We start from the raw sequence: 19,872 nt of genomic DNA on the forward strand, positions 1-19,872 counted from the left end.
AAAAGAGAGAAAGAAAATGAAATGACTCTTATCTTTCTCTGTTATACAGACCATCCAACAGACGGTGCAGTCTCACGAGTCTGCACTGAGATGTGTCTTTGAGAAAGGACAGGCTCTGCTGGACATCGTCCACGACACCACAATCAGTGACAACATCAAAAAGATGCAAGCTGACTACCAAGATATCTGCTTAGCAGCTAAGGTATTAAAAGTTTTAAAAATTAGTTTTAGCCCCAAAGCCAGAGATTCAGGGATATTTCGTGATCCACTGTCCTCCGTGTTTTAGACTCAAGTTCAGAACCTGGTGGAATGGGTGAAGGAGCATGAGGAGTACAACAGTGAACTGCAAGAGGTCGAGAAGTGGCTCTTGCAGATGTCCAGCAGGCTGGTCACTTCTGACTCCATGCAGACCAGTGGTATGGAGATGGCCACCCAGCAGCTAGCCCGTCACAAGGTGAACTGAACTGTAATGTGAATTACTCTTAAGAAAAAAACAGAGAAATCCACTGTACTCATTGTTTTGTTTTTTTTTGCTGTGACAGGATATTTACTTAGGAATGTTTGAACCATTTGGCTGTTCCTCCCCAGGCGCTGATGGAGGAAATAGCCAGTTTTGAGGAACGCCTCAGCAGTCTGAACCAGAGAGGAGAAGATCTTGTTGCCAGCTGCACGGACCAAGTCCAAGCCAAGATCAGCCAACAAGTCCAAGCTCATCAACAGGGAACCAGAGACAGCTACTCTGCAATTTGCAGCACAGCACAGCGTGTGAGTCAAAAAAGGCCACTGACTCTCCTTCTCCCCAGTATCAGTTTTCACTTGTGATCACTTTTATGAAAGAGACACCTCTCTTTAACATTTAAAGACAACCAGCGTCTTGTCTCGTGTCTTTTAAAAAGCTGTACCAGAGTCTGGACCGAGAGCTGCAGAAGCACGTCAACCATCAGGACACACTGCAGCAGTGTCAAACCTGGCTGACGACTGTGCAAGAGGAGCTTAAGCTCAATGATCAGGGACCCTCTGGTCTGCAGGAAGCTCTGAAACAGGTTACTACTCCACTAACAGTTTTGCCTTCTTTTCCTCAGTGTCATTATTTCAATCTTTTTAATTGTCTTCCATTTACACGCAGGTGAAACACTATAGAGCCCTTCAGGAACAGGCCAGCACATATCTGGACCTGGTGTGTTCAGTGTGCGATCTATCTGATGACGCCGTGAGAGTGGCTGCTGCTCGGGTCCAGGAACTCAAACTCACGGTTAGAAACTGACGCCCTCTGTATTCACGCATGCCTCTGTGTGATGTGAGAGGAAGTGGGAAGAAATTCCCATTTATGGGATGTTCTTTTGGCAGATCGAGGAGCGGATGTCCACCGCACAGGAGCTCTCGGAGGGCTGGAGGGAGATCAAGGAGCAGAAGCAAGATCTCAGCAGCCTGTTTCACGACATGGAGCAGCAGCTCCTCAGCTTCTCCAGACGGCCAGCAGAGTTGGAGACCAAGATAGCGCAAAACATGTTGACGCAGGCCAAGGTAGAGACGTCAAAAATTGTCACAGAATGTCTAGATCTGTAGTATTAGTTCCGCTCTTACTGATGACTCAGCAGTGTCAGTACTAAAGGGAAATCTCTTTTTGGTTTGGTTTGATTGTATCTTTGCTTACCATCCACTTTGATGCTTATCGCACAGGAATGCAGCCAGCAGCTGCAGTCCAAACAGGGCGTCCTGACAAAGATGACAGAGACTGTGAGCAGACTGACCGGTGGCCAAGACTCTCCAGAACACGCTGAGCTCGGCCGCCTGAGCCACTCTTGGCTGGAGCTCTGCCACCAGGCCAATCAGCTGCAGGGCCAGAGAGAGCAGGACCTGCAGAGATCCGTTGAATACCACGACTGCATCGCCACAGTGGAGTCGCTGTTCGAACAGGTGTCCAAAGAGTGGGACAATCTGGCCAGGTATGTCACATAGCACACACTGTACTCTTGAGTCTTGTCACCAAATGGCGCTTCATGTTATTTCATCTCTCATTTTTGTGTCCCAGGACGGATGCCGAGAGTTCATCTCAGCATTTGGAGGCGTTGCGTAAGCTTGCGGTCACCCTGGAGGAGCAAAAGGGCACTCTCGAGGACCTCAAGGAGCAGAAACAAAAAGTCATTCAGCACCTGAACCTTGACGACAAAGAGCTGGTGAAAGAGCAGATCAGCCACTTTGAGCAGCGTTGGTGTCAGATGCAAAACCTGATTGAGCGAAAGATCCAGGATTCAGCCCTGACCCTGGAGGACATGGGCCAGGTGGAGGCACGTCTGAGGGAAGCTCGGGACTGGGCTGAGGAGCAGCAGCCTGCTCTGTCCGAGGCCATGAAGATGAGTCCTCCCCCGGAGCTGGCTCAGAGCTTCCTGTTTGACCACCTGAGCATTTGCAGCGAGTTGGAAGCCAAGCAGCTCCTGCTGGCGCAGGCCATGGCCGACGCCGACAGGGTCCTGGCACGGCTGGGCCTCAGCGAGCGGCAGCGTCTGCAGCAGCTGATCGGCGACACGCAGTCCGAGGTGGAGTCTCTGAGCGTGAAGGTGGTGCAGCGCAGGAAACACCTCAGCAAGGCTTTCACCGAGAGGACGCAGTTCCTCATGGCTGTGAGCCAGTCCATCTCCTGGGTGCAGCAGAACGAGAAGAAGGCGCAGGCTGAGGAGTACACTGCCTTGCTGCCCGACGACCTCGCCAAGCAGGTCAGAACGTGTAGGAACATCCAGAGCAGCCTGAAGGCCTATCAGAGCGAGCTGACCTCCCTGTGGTCTCAGGGGAGGGACCTCATGAGGGATGCCAGCGAGGAGGAGAAGAATGAGATCCTCACAAAGCTGCAGGAGTTACAGAACATCTTTGACAAGACGCTACACAGGTGCGGCCAGAAACTCCAGGAACTCGAAAAGGTGTTTGTTTCTAGGAAGTACTTCAAGAGTGACTTGGAGAAGATATGCGTGTGGATAAAACAAGCCGATATTGTCACTTTCCCCGAAATTAACCTGATGGTTGGGGATGCTGAACTGGAAGCTCAACTGCTGAAGTACCAGCACATCATCGAGCAGGCCATTGAATACGAGAACCTTCTACTGATTGTGCAGCGAGCCGGCCAGGAAATATTGCCCAGTCTAAATGAAGTGGACCACTGCTACTTGGATGAAAAACTCAACACCCTCCCCCAGCAGTACAACAGCATACTTGCGCTAGCCAAGGAAAAGCAGGAGAAAATCCAGCAGGCCATCCTCACCAGGAACGAGTACACGTCTTTCATAGACGTCACTCACAAGGCCCTGAAAGAGCTCGAGGAGCAGTTCAATAGTCTGGGAAAGCAGCCCGTGGGCCTGCAGACAGAGGAGGTTGTCAGCTTGCAGAGAGACTACAAAGCCATCCAGACAGATCTGAGCAGCCTGGGTCTGGCGGTCAGCGAGCTGAACCAAAAGAAGGAGGGCTTCCGTAGCACCGGTCAGCCGTGGCGCCCGGACGAGATGACGCAGCTGGTGAGCCTGTACAACAGCCTGAAGAGACTGATCGAGCAGAAAGTGGAGCATCTGGATGAAACCTTGGAGTCCTTTGAGGACCACAAGGCCATGGCCTTGCAAGTGGACTCGGAGTTGAAGGCCACAAAGGAGCAGCTGGTGAAGGTCAACGCTGAGACGCAGTCGGCCGAGGAGAGGCTGAAGAACTACCATGCTCTGGCTGGGAGCCTCCAGAGCGCCAACTCTCACTTGTCCAGGCTCATGGAGCAGATGGACTCTCTGGCGCCTCGAGTGGACCCCGCCGCCCAGGACGCCTCCAAGGAGCAAGTGATCCTCTGGCAGGACGAACTGCGATCCCTGCAGGCCGCCGTTGGTGAACTGATCGAGGAGTGTGAGGACAGGTTCGTCCAGAGCAAAGACTTTGAGACGGAGATGAACAAGACGCTGGACTGGCTGCAGCACGTCCGGGATGAACTGGACTGCGCGGTGATTGTCGACGTGAGGGTGGAGAAGGTGCAGGAGGAGATCAGGAAGCAGCAGATCATGCAGGAGGAAGTGCAGTCTCGGCTGAGGATAGTGGCTGCGCTGAGCAGCAGGGAGCAGCAGAAGTACACCAGCGCAAACGAGCTCGTTCCGGGACACGTTGACGTGAGCCTTGGAGAGATGGCCAAGCTGCAGGCGGACGTTCAGAAAGCTCTGAGTGGCAAACAGGTGGGATGATGCATACCTTCGATTGACCCTCACGCCAATGCTGTCATCTTGTTGTTCCTTTGCAAAAAATATTTGTTTTTAACTACCATTGATATTAACTTCCTTGTTTTCATTTATATTTACTCTAAACTGCATTTGATTAATTTATTTGTATATTAAGTAGATTAAGTATTTTTTCATGTTAAATTTTACTCTGATATGTTACCTTATTTCTGTAAAGTGTCTTTGAGAACTTCAAAAAGCACTCTATAAATAAAATGTATTATTATTATTATTATTAAGATCACACTGGAAGACGCCCTGGTCTTGTGCCAGAAGTACCACTTCCGGATGCAGTCGGCCTGTGAGTGGCTGGAGGACGCCGTGTCTTTCCTGCAGCAGGCCAGTCTGGGCGTGGATGTGGAGAACTACGAGGAGTGTCTCCGGCAGCAGGTGGACATCATGACCACGGAGCAGGAGTTCCTCATCCACCTGGAGGAGCTGCAGGTGCTTCTGCCTCAGCTGGAGAACATGGTTAACCCCACGGCCAAAGAACAGCTGCACGTGAGCGTGGAGTCGGCCAGGCAGAGAGGCGTGGAGGTCCGCGACCAGCTACAGTGTCACCAGGATGTCCTTCACAGGTGGCGAGAAAAAGAAAAAACAGCATGCCGTGCGACAATGCTGAAATTTTGTTTGTGACGATAGTTTTTTTTTTCTTTCCTTTTGCTCTGCCTCTCAGCTGTGTGGCTCAGTGGATGTCGTACCAGGAAGCGAGGCAGACCGTCATCGAGCTCATGAATGAGGCCGAAAAGAAACTAACAGAGTTTTCCACCGCAAAAGCAGCCACAAGTGAAGAGGCTGAAGACAAGCTGTGCAGTCATCGGGTAAGAGAATCCCAGAGTTCACACGCCACTCCACACAAATCAATGGCAACCTCAAAACTCAATTTCGACTGTCTCCTCAGTCCCTTGTGTCGCTAGTGAACGGCTTCCAGGAGAAGCTGACCGGTTTGGAGGATCAAGCCGCTCAGCTGGAGCTGGTGGGCAGCGACGCCAGCAAGGCCACCATCAGCCGCTCGATGACCACCGTGTGGCAGCGCTGGACGCGGCTGCGAAGCGTGGCCCGGGGCCAGGAGAGCGTGCTGGAAGACACGGCGCAGGAATGGAGGACTTTCTGCGAGAAGGTACGCGGTGGCTCCCTCTTTTTCAAGAGGAGAATCATAATTTGTTCCATATCACATGATGCACTTAATCCGTGCTTGCGGCTGAGTTGCAACACCTATTCTTGTGCAGATGTTGAAGGTGCAAGGTGTGTCGGAGGAGCTCCAGAGGCGTTTCCCAGACAGCGCGGTGGAGAAGGCGTCCAAAGCCACCCTGCAGTCGCTGCTCGACCAGCACGACTTGCTGAGTCAGGATCTGGAGAGGGAGCTCTCCTCCCTCATGCTCCTGCGTCAGTATGCCCTCAGCCTGCTGCACGACGTCGAGGTGCCTTCGCCAACAAGTGAGCAGGATGAGCTGCCCGGCCTGAAGGAGATCAGAGGTGTGCAGGACCAGATGGAAAGGTAAAAAAAACCAAGAAAAAAACTCAGAATGTCTTCCTGCAAGAGGTGTCCTGCTCAAGATCAGAGTCTCACTTGTTCTGTTTTTTTCTTTTCTTTTGGTCAGCCTTCTGACACAGTGCAGGACCAAGCGCGCTCAAGCGGCGCAGGAACTGCGGGACAGAGAGGAAGTGGAGAAGGAACTGAGTGTTGTTAAAGCCTGGATCCAGGAAACCAGGGAGCTCCTTCTAAACCCCACACCGGACATTGATTCACTGCTGCAGGAGCTTGAGGTACATGGAAAAAAAGGGACTACTATTTACTTACTTACTTTCCCATGTGAACTTTAATATTTCTTGTGTGCAGGTTGTGCATGGAGATGTAATCACCTATCGTCAGAATGTGGATAAATTAGCCGAGCAGCAGCAGAGCAAATACCTGGACCTCTACACCATTCTGCCCTCTGAAATCTCCATGCAGTTGGCTGAGGTCTCTCTGGCACTGGGCGCAATTGAAGATCAGGTGCTGTTTGATTTTTTTTTTTTTTTTTAAGTGGGCATATGCAACCACTCCACTGGGACTCACAAGTTGACATTTCTGCTGTGTTGTTTCAGGTTCTTTCCAAAGAGAGAGAAATTCAGAGAACCAGAGAAATCAAAGAGGACTTCAGCTCAAGAATTAATGACGTCTCCGAGAAACTCAAAGCAATATCTGCTAAATTCAAGGAAAAGTGCCCGGATGTGGATCATGCCAAAGAAGAAGTCAAGGTGGGTCAACTGCCGTATTTTACCAGGAAATACAAACTGTTCATGCTGGAAAAAAACTCATTTTTATTATCTTTATCTTTCTCAGAGCCTGTCAGAGAACCTGGACACTTGTGGCCGTGTCCTCACAGAGCTGGATTATTCTGTGCAAGAGTTTGGTCGGCGGAACCCGCTGCTAGCCAAACAACTGGGCGATGCCATCAGCAAGCTATCAGAGATGCATCGCCACACGACTCGGCTGGCAGACTGTCGCAACAACTGGCTCAAGAAGGTTAGTTTCTTGCTGTTCTCCTGTTGTCCTGTTTGTCGTTTTGTTTTTTGACCTCTCACTTGCTTGTGTTGGCCCCTTGCAGGCTGTGTGCTATCTGGATGAATACAACGAGATGCTGGATTTCATCGTGAGATGGTCAGAGAAAGCCAAAAGCCTGTTGAGGGCAAACATCATCTGGAATTCCTCCGTCCATCTGCAGGAGCAAATACGGATGTACCAGGTGAGTTACAGTTCCAGGCAGACTTGACATTATAATGCATTGTAATTGTCCTGTTCACACACTTAACTCTTCACCCCTGCTTAGGCTGTCCTGCGTGAGTCCCGGGAGCTCCACGGCGACATGGAATCGATGGCGGAGAAAGTAGAGCTTCTGTCTGAAGTGCTGCAGGTCGAGCCCATGAGCCAGCAAGTTTGCGAACTCAGCCGAGACTCTGAGGAGCTCCAGCAGAGCATCAAGATGCGGCTGCAGAGCTTAGAGGATGCAAATAAGGTGCTGAGGGGGAGTAAAAAAGAGCTATTAAATTTCCTTCAGAATATTTTTTTGCTATATTTGATTAAGACATTCTCTTTCTCTCTACAGTAATATTACTTGTATCTTATCATAAGATTTTGCTGTACCGTTGTATGGTCTGTTCTTAGAGTATGGAAGCCTTGGAGTATGAGGTCAAGGCCCTACATGTTGCCCTGGAGCAAGTTCAAGCCACGCTGACGTCACCAGAGTTGGCTCGCCAGAGCCTCAAAGAGCAGCTGGCTCAGAGACAAGTAACCAGACCATCTTGAAAAACCATCCATCCAGCACCTTTGCTGACTCCTCTGCAAAGTTGTATCGGCTTGTTTGCTGTTTTCTCAAAAATGTGTTGTGTGTGTGTGTTTTGTCCAGCGCCTGTTGTCAGATATGGATAGCTTCAAGCAGCAGGTGCAGGCGGTGCAGCTGTGTCAGAGCGCTCTGCTGGTCCCAGAGGAGGTCATGCACAATCTTGCAATCTGCCGCACGGCACTGCGTCTGCAGCAGGAAGCCAGTCAACTGCAGCACGTGGCCATTCAGCAGTGCAACATCCTACAGGTACGGCAGGAGCACAAACAGTATGACGCCGTCTCTCATTTTTAAACACGAGGGTCCTCAGAGGGACAGAACTACCAGCTACCGTTTTCTTTTTCTCTGTTTTTTTTTATTCTGAAATTGTCAATGCCAACTACTTGTTTGTTTTTAGGAGGCAGTGGTGCAATACGAACAGTACGAACAAGAGATGAGAGACCTCCAGGGCCTGATAGAGGAAGCGCACCGTGTCATACAGGACCGACCCATCCCCACAAACAACATCCAGGAACTACAGGCCCAAATCCTTCACCATGAAGTATAAAAAATATCTTAAATGTCTTTTTCTTAATAGGAAAGAAAAAAAATGTTACTGAAACCTTTAGAAATGAGTGAATTGGATAAATAATTGACTCAATGAAATTAATTAATTTACTATTTTTTTGTTACTGACATTCTCTGCATAATATTATTGTAAGACACCTTTTTTCTTTTAATTTGAAAGGAACTGGCTCAGAAGATCAAAGGCTACCAGGAGCAGATTGCCTCGCTAAACTCGAAATGCAAGATGCTGGCGGTGAAGGCCAAGCACGCCACCATGCTGCTGACAGTGAGCGATGTGGAGGGACTGCCGGAGGGTCTGCAGGAGATCGATGAGGAGAAATCCAAGAAGTCTTCAGCGCAGGCTGTCATGGTTAGAAAGCCGCTTCAAGCCGCAAACATTTCACACCACTAACGTCATGGCTTTAGCTTCCAAGGGTCTCTGACCTGTACCCCTTCCACTTTTGCTAATTGTCCCACTGGTAATGACAAAATATGTGTTTTTGGAAACACATAGATTGTAATCAGTCTTTTCCCCAAATTTCTTGCATGGTGTGTCAGATGACGGCTGGCCGCTGTCACACCCTCCTGTCTCCTGTCACGGAGGAGTCAGGAGAGGAGGGCACCAGTAGCGAGGTCTCCTCCTCTCCTGTGTGTCGCTCTCCTTCTCCCACCTCTCACTCTGAAGCCACTTTAACCAAGGTATCCATCTTTTTTTTTTTTACCCCAATGACTTAACTCCTGTTTGTTTTTTTAATCTCTGCTTTGTATATGATTCATACATTTCCCTTTTCTAATTATTCACCTGAATTAGCCAGTTTATCAAAACTGTTTATATGTTCCTTGTTTTAGCACCTGTAAAACTTGTAATTTACTTGTTAAATTTAGTGGGGGAGAGGAACTCTGACGAGAGCTCCAATCCAAGAATTGTACGACCCAACATTTGAGTCTGTGGCCAACCTGGACGACTTGCAGCGCTCATGGGAGACGTTGAAAAACGTGGTAGGTGGTCCCTGCAAAACGTTTGGTTGGATTCATTACTTGCTAGAGTCATTATCATCTGGCTTTTACTCTGAGCATCGTTAGGAGTGTCCCATTTGTCTTCATATCAGATTAGTGAAAAGCAGAGGTCTCTGTATGAAGCTCTGGAGAAACAGCAACATTACCAGGGTTCGCTGCAGTCAATCTCGTCCAAGATGGAGGCCCTGGAGGACAAACTTAGTGAACCTGTGGAGGCAGATAAAAGCCCAGACAGCCACATTAGGGCACACGAGGTAGGTCAATAGAGTTCATAATGAATCAATTATATCCCATTACAATGATTCTAAAAAATCCCTGCTTCACATTGCAATGCAATGTATAAATACTGTAATAATGCAGGCAGTGTGCATCTAACATTATACACCTTTCTTTTCTAGCACCTGTCAGATGAGATTCAGAGTGTCCAGGATGACATAAACAGGCTGCAGAGGAGCTTCACAGAGGACTTGGCCTCAAACTCCATGGACTCAGACATGGCTGACCAGCTGGCCATGCATTCCTCCCTCGCTGTGTTGGCTGAGAGGATGGCCACCATTCAGATGAAAGCCACGGGGAAACAGCAGTTGCTGGAGGTACTTTCACTGGTCTGGTGATTTACATTGCGGGTTTCCCCAATGTAGCATTAAAAAAACCTGCCGTGCTCTGTTCCAGGAGCGTGTCAGCGACCGTCTGGAGGGCGAGCGACAGGAGCAGGCCATTAGGCTCTACCTCAGCCAGACTCATGAACTGGACCAGTGGCTGGAGGGAATGCGCACTGCTGTGACCTCTATGGCTGAACAGACGCCCCCTGCGGAGGTGGACAATGAGGATCAACTGGCTGAGTGCGAAGTAAGAGCTCCCTCTGTTGTCCATGTAGATCATTGCATGAAACTGCGCTAATTGAGATTAGAACAAATTTTAAAAAATATTTTTTAATTTTTAATTTTTTTAATGTGTTAAATAATGAGATATATTACATGGCTGACTGTATTCTGGGTGATTAGTTCAGCCCATCAATGCACATTTTTGAAGGGGATCATCTATGTTCCTTGACATTTAAATTTTTTTAAAATTCCCTTTATCCCACGTGGATCATCCTGGAAGGGGCCGCAACCTTTTCAGATGGTAAACAAGAGCATTAGTGGAGTTAGAGGGGCAATCAGGAGGCTGGGCTTCTGTGAAGCGACCGCATCACTGGTCTTAAGAAGATTATGCAGATGGTTGTGTGTGACAGGGGCCTGTTAGCTGCATAGGGCGGGGAGGTCAGCGTCGTGGCCTACAGACGATTAATGGATCCCGCTGCTGGGATTGGTGTCGGTGGCAAAGCCACTAGCATATTCAAGTAGGGGAATCCTAAGAAGTGGCGAAGGGGGAAGGCGTACAGGAGGCGGCGGAGTGACTGTCTGGAATCCTCGGAATAACCTGCCTAGTTTTTGATCCCAGGGCCACGGCGTTCACCTCGCAAGATGTTTTCGCAATCTTCACTGGAGCATTTACCGAGCACAACTTTGGACTTTTGTGAACGTGGAATAGCGGCTGTAGAGTAGAAACCCTTTAAAAGTTGTATTCCAAGCATGTCTGCTGCAGAGCATGGACGGTACGGGATTAGAGGTAGTCTGTTGCAGCGGAGGCGAGGCAGCGGGAGAGCTGGGCCGAGGATGACAGCGACAGCAGAGCCCTGCCTTCGCAGTGCTTTGGAGGAACTGCCGGTGTAGAGGAGCCGCCTCCAGGACGAGCCCACTCTCACTCCCACCGTCATGTTTGAGATGGCCTCTCTCCTCCTGCTACTGCAGAACATGCTGCTGGAGATCGGCGAGAAGGTGCAGGCCCTGTCCGAGCTGTCCATGCGCAGCGAGAACCTGCTGCTGGAGGGCCGGACGGACACGAGGGAGGAAGCTGCGCAGTTGGCAGGGAAGCTGCGCGCGTTGAAGGCCGGCTTGCTGGAGCTGCAGAGGATACTACAAGACAAGCAGATTAACATACAGGTGAAGGTGGCTTCACGTTTGAAGTGTTGACAGTCGAGACGCTTGTAGTGCAAGTCCTATTATTTATGATTCCTTGAGTTCTTTCCCACATCGGTCCCTCACACCTTACAATAACATGTAACTGCAGCCTGACAATGATCATAATATTTAGTAAAGCAAACTAAATAAAAGTGACTTTTTGTCTGTCCTTCTAACTAATATAAGAAGAAAAATTCAGCCTAGCTCCAAAAAATAATAATCTAATATTGGTTTGGACCTCTGTTTGCGCCTATTTTTTTTTTTTTTTTTTTTAAATTACTCCAAAAGTATGGACTGTGTTTTGCTCTGGTTTTGCAGGGGTCTCTGCAGGAACAGGAGGACAGTGAGTCTGACTCCAGCCTCTCTCAGAGTCCCAGTGTGCAGGACTGGCTGGCCCAGGCCCGCACCACACGTTCACTGCAACATCAGGACAGCCTGCAGAGACAGAGGGTAACTTTCCTCACTTTTGTCTTGGTTGTTAGGCATTGAGCGGGGACAGTAACTACAATAACTAACTTCTAATGATATGATCCACTGAAAATTAATGCATTGGTTAGTTATGTTGAAGCAAACAGTTCAAGTCATTAAAAGTAAGTATTTGGTGTTTTTTTAGGAGCTGGAGGAACAGCTTGCAGAACAGAAAAAACTGCTGCAATCAGTTGCCAGCAGAGGAGAGGAGATCCTCATCCAACAGGCCTCTCCTAGCAGTTTGAGGTAGTTCACATCAGATCAATCCACAACTACATGAAGTCATGCTAATGAATATGTATGTCATACTTCCCAGCAGAGGATTATAAAAATTCACATTTAAATATCTGTCCTCCCTTCATGTGCAGTTCTGTGGACCCATTTTCCCCCACTGTTTTGGTTGAGAGGGAATCTAAGGCGGCTCGAGAGCAGATGAGGCAGAGATGGGAAAGTCTGAGGCTGGAGCTCAAAACTAAACTGCAGCTTCTTCAGAAAACACTGGAACAGGACCACAAACAGCCGGTATAGACAATTGCTGTGCTGTTGCTGTTTATCAAAAGGTTAATGGTTAAAGTCAATCACATTCAACTGGTGTTGGTGCTTCTTTTAATTTGCAGGTTTACTCCAGACCCTCTCGGGTGGCCACCAGTGGACCGCTCTTTAAAGGGGAGGCCCAGGCCGACAGCTCTTCCCTTAAGACTCTATATGACAGCTTCAGGCAAACCGTAGAGGACATGACAACACAGGTTTTGTTTTCTTAAATGAATTATTTTTTTCTCCATGTTATAACTTAAAACTTCGCGATCTAAACTGTACAATCCTCCACTGCGTACAAACAGCCTGGTGGTAATGAGACACAGGTGCCGCAGATGGAGCAGCAGCTCTATGCAGCCGTGTCGTCCACCTCCTCCTGGCTGGATGGTGTGGAGAACAACATCTTCTCCGGTTCCGTGCTGCTGCCTGAGAATGCAGAGACCCAACTGCAGCAGCAGGAGGTACAATGAAGCTTATTTCTGCAGCGTTTGTATTTTGTTTATTGTTATTGTTTTTTTTAAATCTGTTTCAATGGTGCAACACTTTTGTCCAGACCTTAGAGAAAGACGTGGGCCACATTGCTGAGGACGTGAAGCTCAGCCAGGCTCTGCTGGCTCAGTCTTCAGTACTGGGACATGAGGACAGGACACTGCTGGAGGACAATCTTGACTGCCTGAAAGAGAGATTAGGAGCTCTGGGTTGTGCGCTGGGCCAGCGCTGCGACCACATGAGGAGCAGAACGCACGAGTTCACTGCCTACCAGGTGGCGCTTGTTATTTTGTTGGAACACGACTGGAATATTCTCTGGAATATTTGCAATTTTTAATTGATCCAGAAGTTGTTTATTAGTATGTTCTCTCCACGGTTTCCTCCAATACAGACCGAGTTGCAGCTTCTCCAAACTTCCTTAATTGAGACCAAGTGCCAGATACTACAAGCCTTAGCAGGAGCCATGGACAGACCCGCCTCCAAGCAACTGGAGGTAGGCTCACCTTCACTCACGACACTGCAGGCACACATCGTCATCGGCTGCTAAAGCTGTGTATGTGCTCTCCCAGGTTATTGCCAATGCAGAGGACAACCTCAAAGACTTCGAACAGAGGATCTCAGAGTTGAAAACCAGAGGGGGAGCCCTTCAGGCAGACCAAATATCAACAAACAAAATACTGAAACTTCAGGTGACAATGCTCGCTGCATTTGTATTCACGATTGTGGACATCAATAAATAAATAAATGAAACATGAAAATGGAACACCGTAAGGAGCACACACTGTTATTTGATGTGTTTTCAGGATTCTTATGAGGAGCTGGTGATGACGGTGGGCTCCCGCCGCAGTGGGCTGAACCAGTACATGGCCCTGAAGGAGCAGTACGAGCGAGCCCTGCAGGACCTCACCGACCTGGTGGATACGGCCAAGGACAAGATGGCCGCAGATCAGAGGATCGTCGCCAGCTCTGTGGAGGAGGTCCAGAGTCACCTGGACAAACACAAGGTTAGCAAGGCCAGGAGGTCTGTCAGGCTGTGAAGGAGCTTCAGGAATTAGTGTACAGGAGCTGAGAAATGCTGGGGGGCAGGTGCACATGAAAGTGAAAAAATAACCTGTTGTTTTTTTTTTTTTGCCTCTCTCTCAGGAGTTCTTCCAGGGTCTGGAGTCCCATATGATTCTAACCGAGATGTACTTTAGTAAAAGCAGTGCGCTGATGCTTCCCAAGGAGAGACAAGCGCTGGAGGAGACCCTGGCTGAGGCTCAGAGCGTCCTCAAAGACGCACACAGCAAAGGAGTGGAGCTTGAGTTCATCCTGGAGGTCAGAGACTAAACTCTCATCTTATTGACCTTTTTTGTCTCTGCATATATGTTAACGAGTGTTTCAACAGTCGCTCTAACCTTAAATGGAAATCTTTTCAAACTGGCTTTCATCTTTCTGTTTTTTGCTGTTGCTGCTCAGACTTGGTGCCGTTTGGTGCAGGACTACCAGAGCCTGAACCGTCAGTTAGAGGCAGTCGAGGCAAACATTCCAACGGCAGGTCTCGTGGAGGAGAGTGAGGAAAGACTCGTGGACAGAATCTCGCTGTATCAGGTATATTATGACATCACTGAAGAGGTCTGGCCAAGTGATTATCATTCCTGATTGGCCACGTTGCTTAATCGCGAACGTCCTTTTTTGTTTACCCTCATCCATCATCTCCTCTTCAACCTCTCTGTGTGTGAAAAGGGCCTGAAAGGGAGACTGACAGAGCACCAGCACAAGCTGTACCAGGTTCTGGATGAGGGAAAGCATCTCTTACTGTCAGTGTGCTCCCCTGCCCTGGAAAACCAACTGGCACTGCTGGGGGAGCACTGGCTCAACAACACCAGCAAGGTCAACAAGGAGCTGCAGCGCCTGGAGGCCATACTGAAACACTGGACCAGGTCAGAATCACAACAGGCAGTTTTTTTAAGCCAATTTTGTTTTTGTTTTTGCTAAATGTCAAACATTCTACAATTGTGTTTTTGTTTTATGCAGGTATCAGAGGGAGTGCGCTGATCTCAGCCAGTGGCTGCAGTCTGCTCTGGAGCGTCTGGAGTTTTGGAATACGCAGGCTGTGTTAGTCCCTCAGGAGCTGGAAACTGTCAGAGATCATCTCGCTGCTTTTCTTGTAAGCCCCCACATTTTTCTCCTCTTTGTGTTATCCCTATTGGAACATTATTGGAGCAATTTCTCTGATTCTCTGTTGATTTGAAACTTAAACCTGTTGTTTATGCTTTACCATGCAAAAAAGATGAAGTGTGTAGTGTGCAGTGCATGTTGCATCTGTTACAAATCTTCTTTCTGCTCAACAATCTTTTGGTGCATGTTTTTTGCATGTCATGTTTTTTGCAAGTCATTTCTAAGGTAGTTCCTCAATCAGGAGCTTGGGGAACTCAATGAAAACTGTTCTATGATGAATTTTATGTTCTCCATCCCAAGGAGTTTTCCAAGGAAGTTGAGGGAAAGTCCAGCCTGAAGAGCTCAGTGGTCACTGAGGGCAACCAGCTGCTGCGTCTGAAGAAGGTGGACACGGTGCTGCTGCGGTCGGACCTGGCACGCATCGACACTCAGTGGGCTGAGCTTCTCACTCGCATCCCAGTGGTTCAGGAGAAACTGCATCAGGTATCATCATATGCGGATAAAAACAGGCTATGGGAATATGTCTTTCTTCTGAACAGACAAGGCTTAAGACGCTGTTGTGTTTTGTTTTGTTTTTTCAGATCCAGATGGAGAAGTTGGCTTCCCGTCACGCCATTTCTGAGCTGTTTAACTGGATTTCGTTAATGGAGAATGTCATCGAGGAGGATGAAGAAAACCTGAAGAGTGCAGTGGGCTCAAATGTCATTCAGGATTACTTGCAAAAATACAAGGTGGAACTGCTGCTCTAAATCGAAATTTTTTCTCAAATAAATATTAAAACTAAACCGAATGACACTTCAACTGTGAATCTGATGCCTTTGTTTTTTCTCTCTCTGTTATTCAGGGCTTCAGAGTAGACCTGAGCTGTAAGCAGCTGACTGTGGACTTTGTCAACCAGTCAGTGCTGCAGATCAGTGGCCAGGACATGGAGAGCAAGCGGACCGATAAGACAGACTTCGCTGAGCGACTTGGAGACATGAACCGTCGCTGGCAGATCCTGCAGGGCCGCATCAACGAGAGGGTGAGGACGTCAGTGCCGCTAGCAGAGCTTGTCTTCTTTACGTATGGGTATTATACATTTTTAAAATAAATTATTTGCAGATCCAATTTCTGGAGAGCCTCCTGGAGATGTGGTTTGAGTACGAGTGCAGCATTCAGACGCTGAAGTCCTGGATGACAGCTCAAGAAGAACGTCTAAAGAGGAAAAACCGCATAGAGGATCTGACATCTGTGCAGAATTCTCTCAAAGACTGCCAGGCAAGCCATGATCTCAATTGTTTTTTTTATTTACTCACAGTGCATGATGTAATTTTCAAGACCTTTTTTTATAAACACCAATTCTGTTTACTTCAGGAAATGGAAGAGTTACTGAAGGAAAAAGAGAAAGAACTTGAGAGGGTTGAGGAGCAGGGCTGTGCCCTTGTCCAGAACAAGACCGATGAAGCCTGTGCCATCGTCATGGAGACGCTCCAGGGTGTCAATCACACCTGGGCCAACCTGGACCACTTGGTAGGCTCCCTGCTTCTCTCTTTAAGCGCTACTTCTAATCCACCTATCCATTTAGTATTGTTCTTTCCTCGTTGGATGTACCCCGCCCCCCGATTTACTGTACCGTGCCTCCAACAGATAGGGCAGCTAATGATCAGCCTAAAGTCGGTTCAGGATCAGTGGAGTCTGTACAAGCGCGCCTCAGAAGAAATCAATGGCTATCTGATGGAAGGCAGGTATTCTGTGTCTCGCTTCCGTCTCCTCACTGGCTCCCTGGAGGCTGTTCAGCTGCAGGTGCAAAGTTTGCAGGTGAGTCATTCTCAAAGAAATTGATTGTTTTAATTAATGTTATTGCTCTCGTATCACTCAAGTCCTATTGTGACATTGTTATATTTTCTCCGTTTGGAGTGAGTGAGTGAGTTTCTAAACCCAGCCGTGGAAATGTACATGCTTGCTCATGAGAAGCGTCTGTGCTGCTTATTGAAGGATTTGCAGGAGGAACTGGAGAAGCAGGAAAGCAGTCTGAGGAGGTTTGGTGCTGTCACCCACCAGCTGCTGAGGGAGTGTCACCCCTCAGTGTCAGATTCTCTCAACAATGCGCTGAAGGACATCAACGCGAGGTAATCTGCTGGAAATTTTGTTACCGATATCTCAAACTCGTTCAAGACTCATTCACTCAATTGTTAAGAGTCAGAACATCACAGTCACTTGTATGTAATTGCAACCAGGTGGGCCGGCCTGCTGGAAGAGATCGGGGAGCGTCTGAGCTGCAGCAAAGCACTGCTGCAGCTGTGGCAGCGCTACAAGGAGCTTTATGAGCAGAGCTGCAGGAGCGTCCAACTGCAGGAGGAAAAGGCCGACAAGCTCCTCAAGCTCGCCTGCAGCAAAGACATCGCTGACGAGGAAGTCTCTGACTGGATCCAAGAATGCAGTGTGAGTGTGTTGTTGTTGTATGCAAAGTCAGACAGTTTGTCTACACATTATGTCCCCCGGCTGGGTGTTAATAAGGTCTCTTGGATGCGTTGTTTGCCCCAGGAGGTCCTCCGAGCCCAAGTTCCAGCGCAGGCCTCTCTACAGGTTCTCCAAGAACTGGGAGAGCAGCTGAAACAGCAGGTGGACACGTCCGCCGCCTCAGCTATCCAGTCAGATCACGTCTCCCTCACTGGGCGGCTGGCGGCTGTGGAGCAGGCGCTCACCAGGCAGCTCACCACTCTGCAGGTAGACGGACAAAAAGCTCCACCACAAACTGTTTTAACTGCAACTTTCTCAGATTCCACGCTCACCAAATTTCCATCCCCTTCGATCCCAGACTGGAGTCCAGGACTATGAGATTTTTAATGGTCAGCTGGATTCACTGGGACGCTGGATTGTTGAAGCTGAAGGGGCTCTGAAGATTCAAGATCCCAACGGCTCCACTGATCTGACACTGGTCCAGGACCGCATGGAGGAACTGAAGGTTTGTTTTGATTTATTCATTTTAAATCATTTTACTGATTCTTCTCAAATGTGGTTGACTTTAATTTCCCTTTCATTACTGTGCAGAGGCTCATGCTCAAATTCAGCAGTATGGCACCTGAGCTGGAGCGTCTCAACGAGCTCGGTTACCGCCTCCCTCTTAATGATTCAGAGATCAAACGAATGCAAAACCTCAACCGCGGCTGGTCAACAGCCTCGGCACAGACCACAGAGAGGTTCAGGTACAACTCAGAGAATACAGAATCAAGCAACATCTAAATTGCTAAATTTTATGTCAAAGGCAAGTTCTGTTTTTGCTAACATGTTTTTTTTGTGGCTCCTTGCAGCAAGCTCCAGTCCTTCCTGCTGCAGCAGCAAACCTTCTTGGAGAAGTGTGAGACGTGGATGGAGTTCTTAGTCCAAACAGAAGAGAACCTGGCCGTGGAAATTTCTGGCAACTACCAGAGTTTAATGGAGCAGCAGAAAGCCCACGAGGTAGTGTCTTGACGGGTTAGAAAAAGAATCTGCTGTTATTATCGATCAGTACTTTACTTTGATTTGTTATTTTCTAGTTATTTCAAGCAGAGATGTTCAGCCGGCAGCAGATCCTGCACTCTATTATTAGCGATGGACAGAAGATGCTGGAGCAGGGTCAGGTGGATGACCGGTAAGACACTTTCATATTGAATTGAAGACCCTCCCTCAATCCACCCATTGATTGCATTTCCGCTCTTTCCCGCCCCCGCAGGGACGAGTTCAACCTGAAACTGGCTCTGCTGAGTAACCAGTGGCAGGGCGTCGTGCGGCGAGCTCAGCAGAGGCGGGGCATCATCGACAGTCTGATTCGCCAGTGGCAGCGCTACAGAGAGATGGTGGAGAAGCTGCGCAGGTGGCTGGTGGAGATCTCCCACCCTGCCGAGGCCCCGCAGGCCGGGGCCACCGTGCCTCTGCAGCAAGCCCGCTCCATGCTTGACGCTCTCCAGGTACCCATCACAATAAGCAGATGGAGACACCTCGACCTCTCTACCTGTTAAATGTATCTGGATGTTGCTGAACGAAATAGTTTGGTTGCTGAATAGCTCATTGTTGTTGTTTTTTTGATTCAGCTAAAGGAAAGGGTGCTTCAGCGTCAGCAGGGCAGCTACATCCTGACAGTGGAGGCAGGACGACAACTGCTGCTTTCAGCTGATAACCGGGCAGAGGTGGCGCTGCAGGCTGAGCTGACAGAGATCCAGGAGCATTGGAAACACACCAACGTGTGCCTGGATGAACAGAAGAAGGACCTGGCCACCTTGTTAAAGGTATAATAAGATTTTAGGTGTTTACAGTTTCCACCTCCCCTCTACAGACTTCAAATTTTGAGAGAAAATCAGGTCATAATAATAGTAAATGAAGCGAGGCTTGGTTGTGATCATCGTTGGTGTCACTTACAGGACTGGGAGCGATGTGAGAGGGGAATCGGCGGATCGCTGGAGAAACTTCGAGCGTTCAAGCGTCAACTATCACAGCCTTTGCCTGATCACCACGAAGACCTTCAAGCTGAACAGATGCGCTGCAAGGTATCAACCTCGCGGTGTCTCTCAGTCATTCCATGCATCTCAATTACACACAATTTATTGTTTGATATTGAAATGTTTCAAGCGCAGGTGTTTGAAAGAGATTTTTTTTTCAGTTTTACGGGTATACAGGTCTGAGTATGCAAGGGTTTTTTTAGGGATTTTTTTTTTTCATTATTGATTTTGTTCCAGGAACTGGAGAACACGTTTGATGGCTGGACAGGGGATCTGGCTCATCTAACTGTTCTGCGAGAGTCTCTGTCCTGCTACATCAGTGCCGAGGACTTGTCTGTCCTGCAGGAGCGGATCGAGCTGCTGCATCGACAGTGGGATGAAATCTGCCACCAGGTACAGCAGAGTGCCACAGCGGAAATCAGCAGTCAAGGAGATTTAGATTTCCTCCGTGCTGCGTGCAGTTCGCAGTGCCTGCAGTACATCCAGGTTTCAATCGGTGGAGCTGTTGGTCTAAAAACTAAAATGCTGTTTAATTTAATGCAGATGAGATGTTATATCCTCCTTAAGGTGCAGTGTGAACTTTTTCAGTGTGGTATAATTTCATGAAATGAAAATAATGAAAACACAAAAACATAATAATAAA

At 48.5% G+C, this 19,872-nt stretch overlaps 1 protein-coding gene across 5 annotated transcripts in view; it reads left to right on the top strand.

The window, feature by feature from the left end:
* Positions 1-19,872, top strand: part of syne1b (spectrin repeat containing, nuclear envelope 1b) — a 65,782-nt gene that overhangs the window by 34,391 nt on the left and 11,519 nt on the right. For 4 of the 5 annotated variants that reach the window (XM_076023236.1, XM_076023233.1, XM_076023234.1 and 1 more), the window contains 58 exons: positions 50-202; positions 287-454; positions 589-765; positions 897-1,043; positions 1,127-1,252; positions 1,348-1,524; positions 1,681-1,946; positions 2,033-4,193; positions 4,476-4,813; positions 4,912-5,056; positions 5,137-5,355; positions 5,465-5,733; positions 5,837-6,002; positions 6,076-6,231; positions 6,324-6,476; positions 6,562-6,744; positions 6,827-6,964; positions 7,049-7,234; positions 7,384-7,506; positions 7,625-7,807; positions 7,956-8,099; positions 8,286-8,474; positions 8,663-8,803; positions 8,990-9,103; positions 9,214-9,375; positions 9,520-9,714; positions 9,794-9,970; positions 10,915-11,106; positions 11,443-11,574; positions 11,738-11,838; positions 11,961-12,114; positions 12,210-12,338; positions 12,432-12,587; positions 12,680-12,889; positions 13,007-13,108; positions 13,185-13,304; positions 13,419-13,619; positions 13,759-13,932; positions 14,074-14,205; positions 14,341-14,537; positions 14,632-14,764; positions 15,076-15,258; positions 15,357-15,506; positions 15,620-15,796; positions 15,877-16,032; positions 16,129-16,284; positions 16,402-16,572; positions 16,750-16,883; positions 16,992-17,196; positions 17,299-17,481; positions 17,573-17,719; positions 17,806-17,960; positions 18,066-18,213; positions 18,291-18,385; positions 18,467-18,701; positions 18,825-19,019; positions 19,152-19,277; positions 19,467-19,622. In XM_076023236.1, coding sequence (XP_075879351.1) covers positions 50-202; positions 287-454; positions 589-765; positions 897-1,043; positions 1,127-1,252; positions 1,348-1,524; positions 1,681-1,946; positions 2,033-4,193; positions 4,476-4,813; positions 4,912-5,056; positions 5,137-5,355; positions 5,465-5,733; positions 5,837-6,002; positions 6,076-6,231; positions 6,324-6,476; positions 6,562-6,744; positions 6,827-6,964; positions 7,049-7,234; positions 7,384-7,506; positions 7,625-7,807; positions 7,956-8,099; positions 8,286-8,474; positions 8,663-8,803; positions 8,990-9,103; positions 9,214-9,375; positions 9,520-9,714; positions 9,794-9,970; positions 10,915-11,106; positions 11,443-11,574; positions 11,738-11,838; positions 11,961-12,114; positions 12,210-12,338; positions 12,432-12,587; positions 12,680-12,889; positions 13,007-13,108; positions 13,185-13,304; positions 13,419-13,619; positions 13,759-13,932; positions 14,074-14,205; positions 14,341-14,537; positions 14,632-14,764; positions 15,076-15,258; positions 15,357-15,506; positions 15,620-15,796; positions 15,877-16,032; positions 16,129-16,284; positions 16,402-16,572; positions 16,750-16,883; positions 16,992-17,196; positions 17,299-17,481; positions 17,573-17,719; positions 17,806-17,960; positions 18,066-18,213; positions 18,291-18,385; positions 18,467-18,701; positions 18,825-19,019; positions 19,152-19,277; positions 19,467-19,622 — 11,661 coding nt within the window. The remainder of the gene's footprint in view (positions 1-49; positions 203-286; positions 455-588; positions 766-896; positions 1,044-1,126; positions 1,253-1,347; positions 1,525-1,680; positions 1,947-2,032; positions 4,194-4,475; positions 4,814-4,911; positions 5,057-5,136; positions 5,356-5,464; positions 5,734-5,836; positions 6,003-6,075; positions 6,232-6,323; positions 6,477-6,561; positions 6,745-6,826; positions 6,965-7,048; positions 7,235-7,383; positions 7,507-7,624; positions 7,808-7,955; positions 8,100-8,285; positions 8,475-8,662; positions 8,804-8,989; positions 9,104-9,213; positions 9,376-9,519; positions 9,715-9,793; positions 9,971-10,914; positions 11,107-11,442; positions 11,575-11,737; positions 11,839-11,960; positions 12,115-12,209; positions 12,339-12,431; positions 12,588-12,679; positions 12,890-13,006; positions 13,109-13,184; positions 13,305-13,418; positions 13,620-13,758; positions 13,933-14,073; positions 14,206-14,340; positions 14,538-14,631; positions 14,765-15,075; positions 15,259-15,356; positions 15,507-15,619; positions 15,797-15,876; positions 16,033-16,128; positions 16,285-16,401; positions 16,573-16,749; positions 16,884-16,991; positions 17,197-17,298; positions 17,482-17,572; positions 17,720-17,805; positions 17,961-18,065; positions 18,214-18,290; positions 18,386-18,466; positions 18,702-18,824; positions 19,020-19,151; positions 19,278-19,466; positions 19,623-19,872) is intronic. The other variant, XM_076023235.1, reaches the window with a different exon arrangement.

Source organism: Nelusetta ayraudi, unplaced genomic scaffold (genome assembly GCF_046127955.1).
Source record: "Nelusetta ayraudi isolate G7.1 ecotype Tasmania unplaced genomic scaffold, CSIRO-AGI_Nayr_v1 ptg000015l, whole genome shotgun sequence".
NCBI classification, from domain to species: domain Eukaryota; kingdom Metazoa; phylum Chordata; class Actinopteri; order Tetraodontiformes; family Monacanthidae; genus Nelusetta; species Nelusetta ayraudi.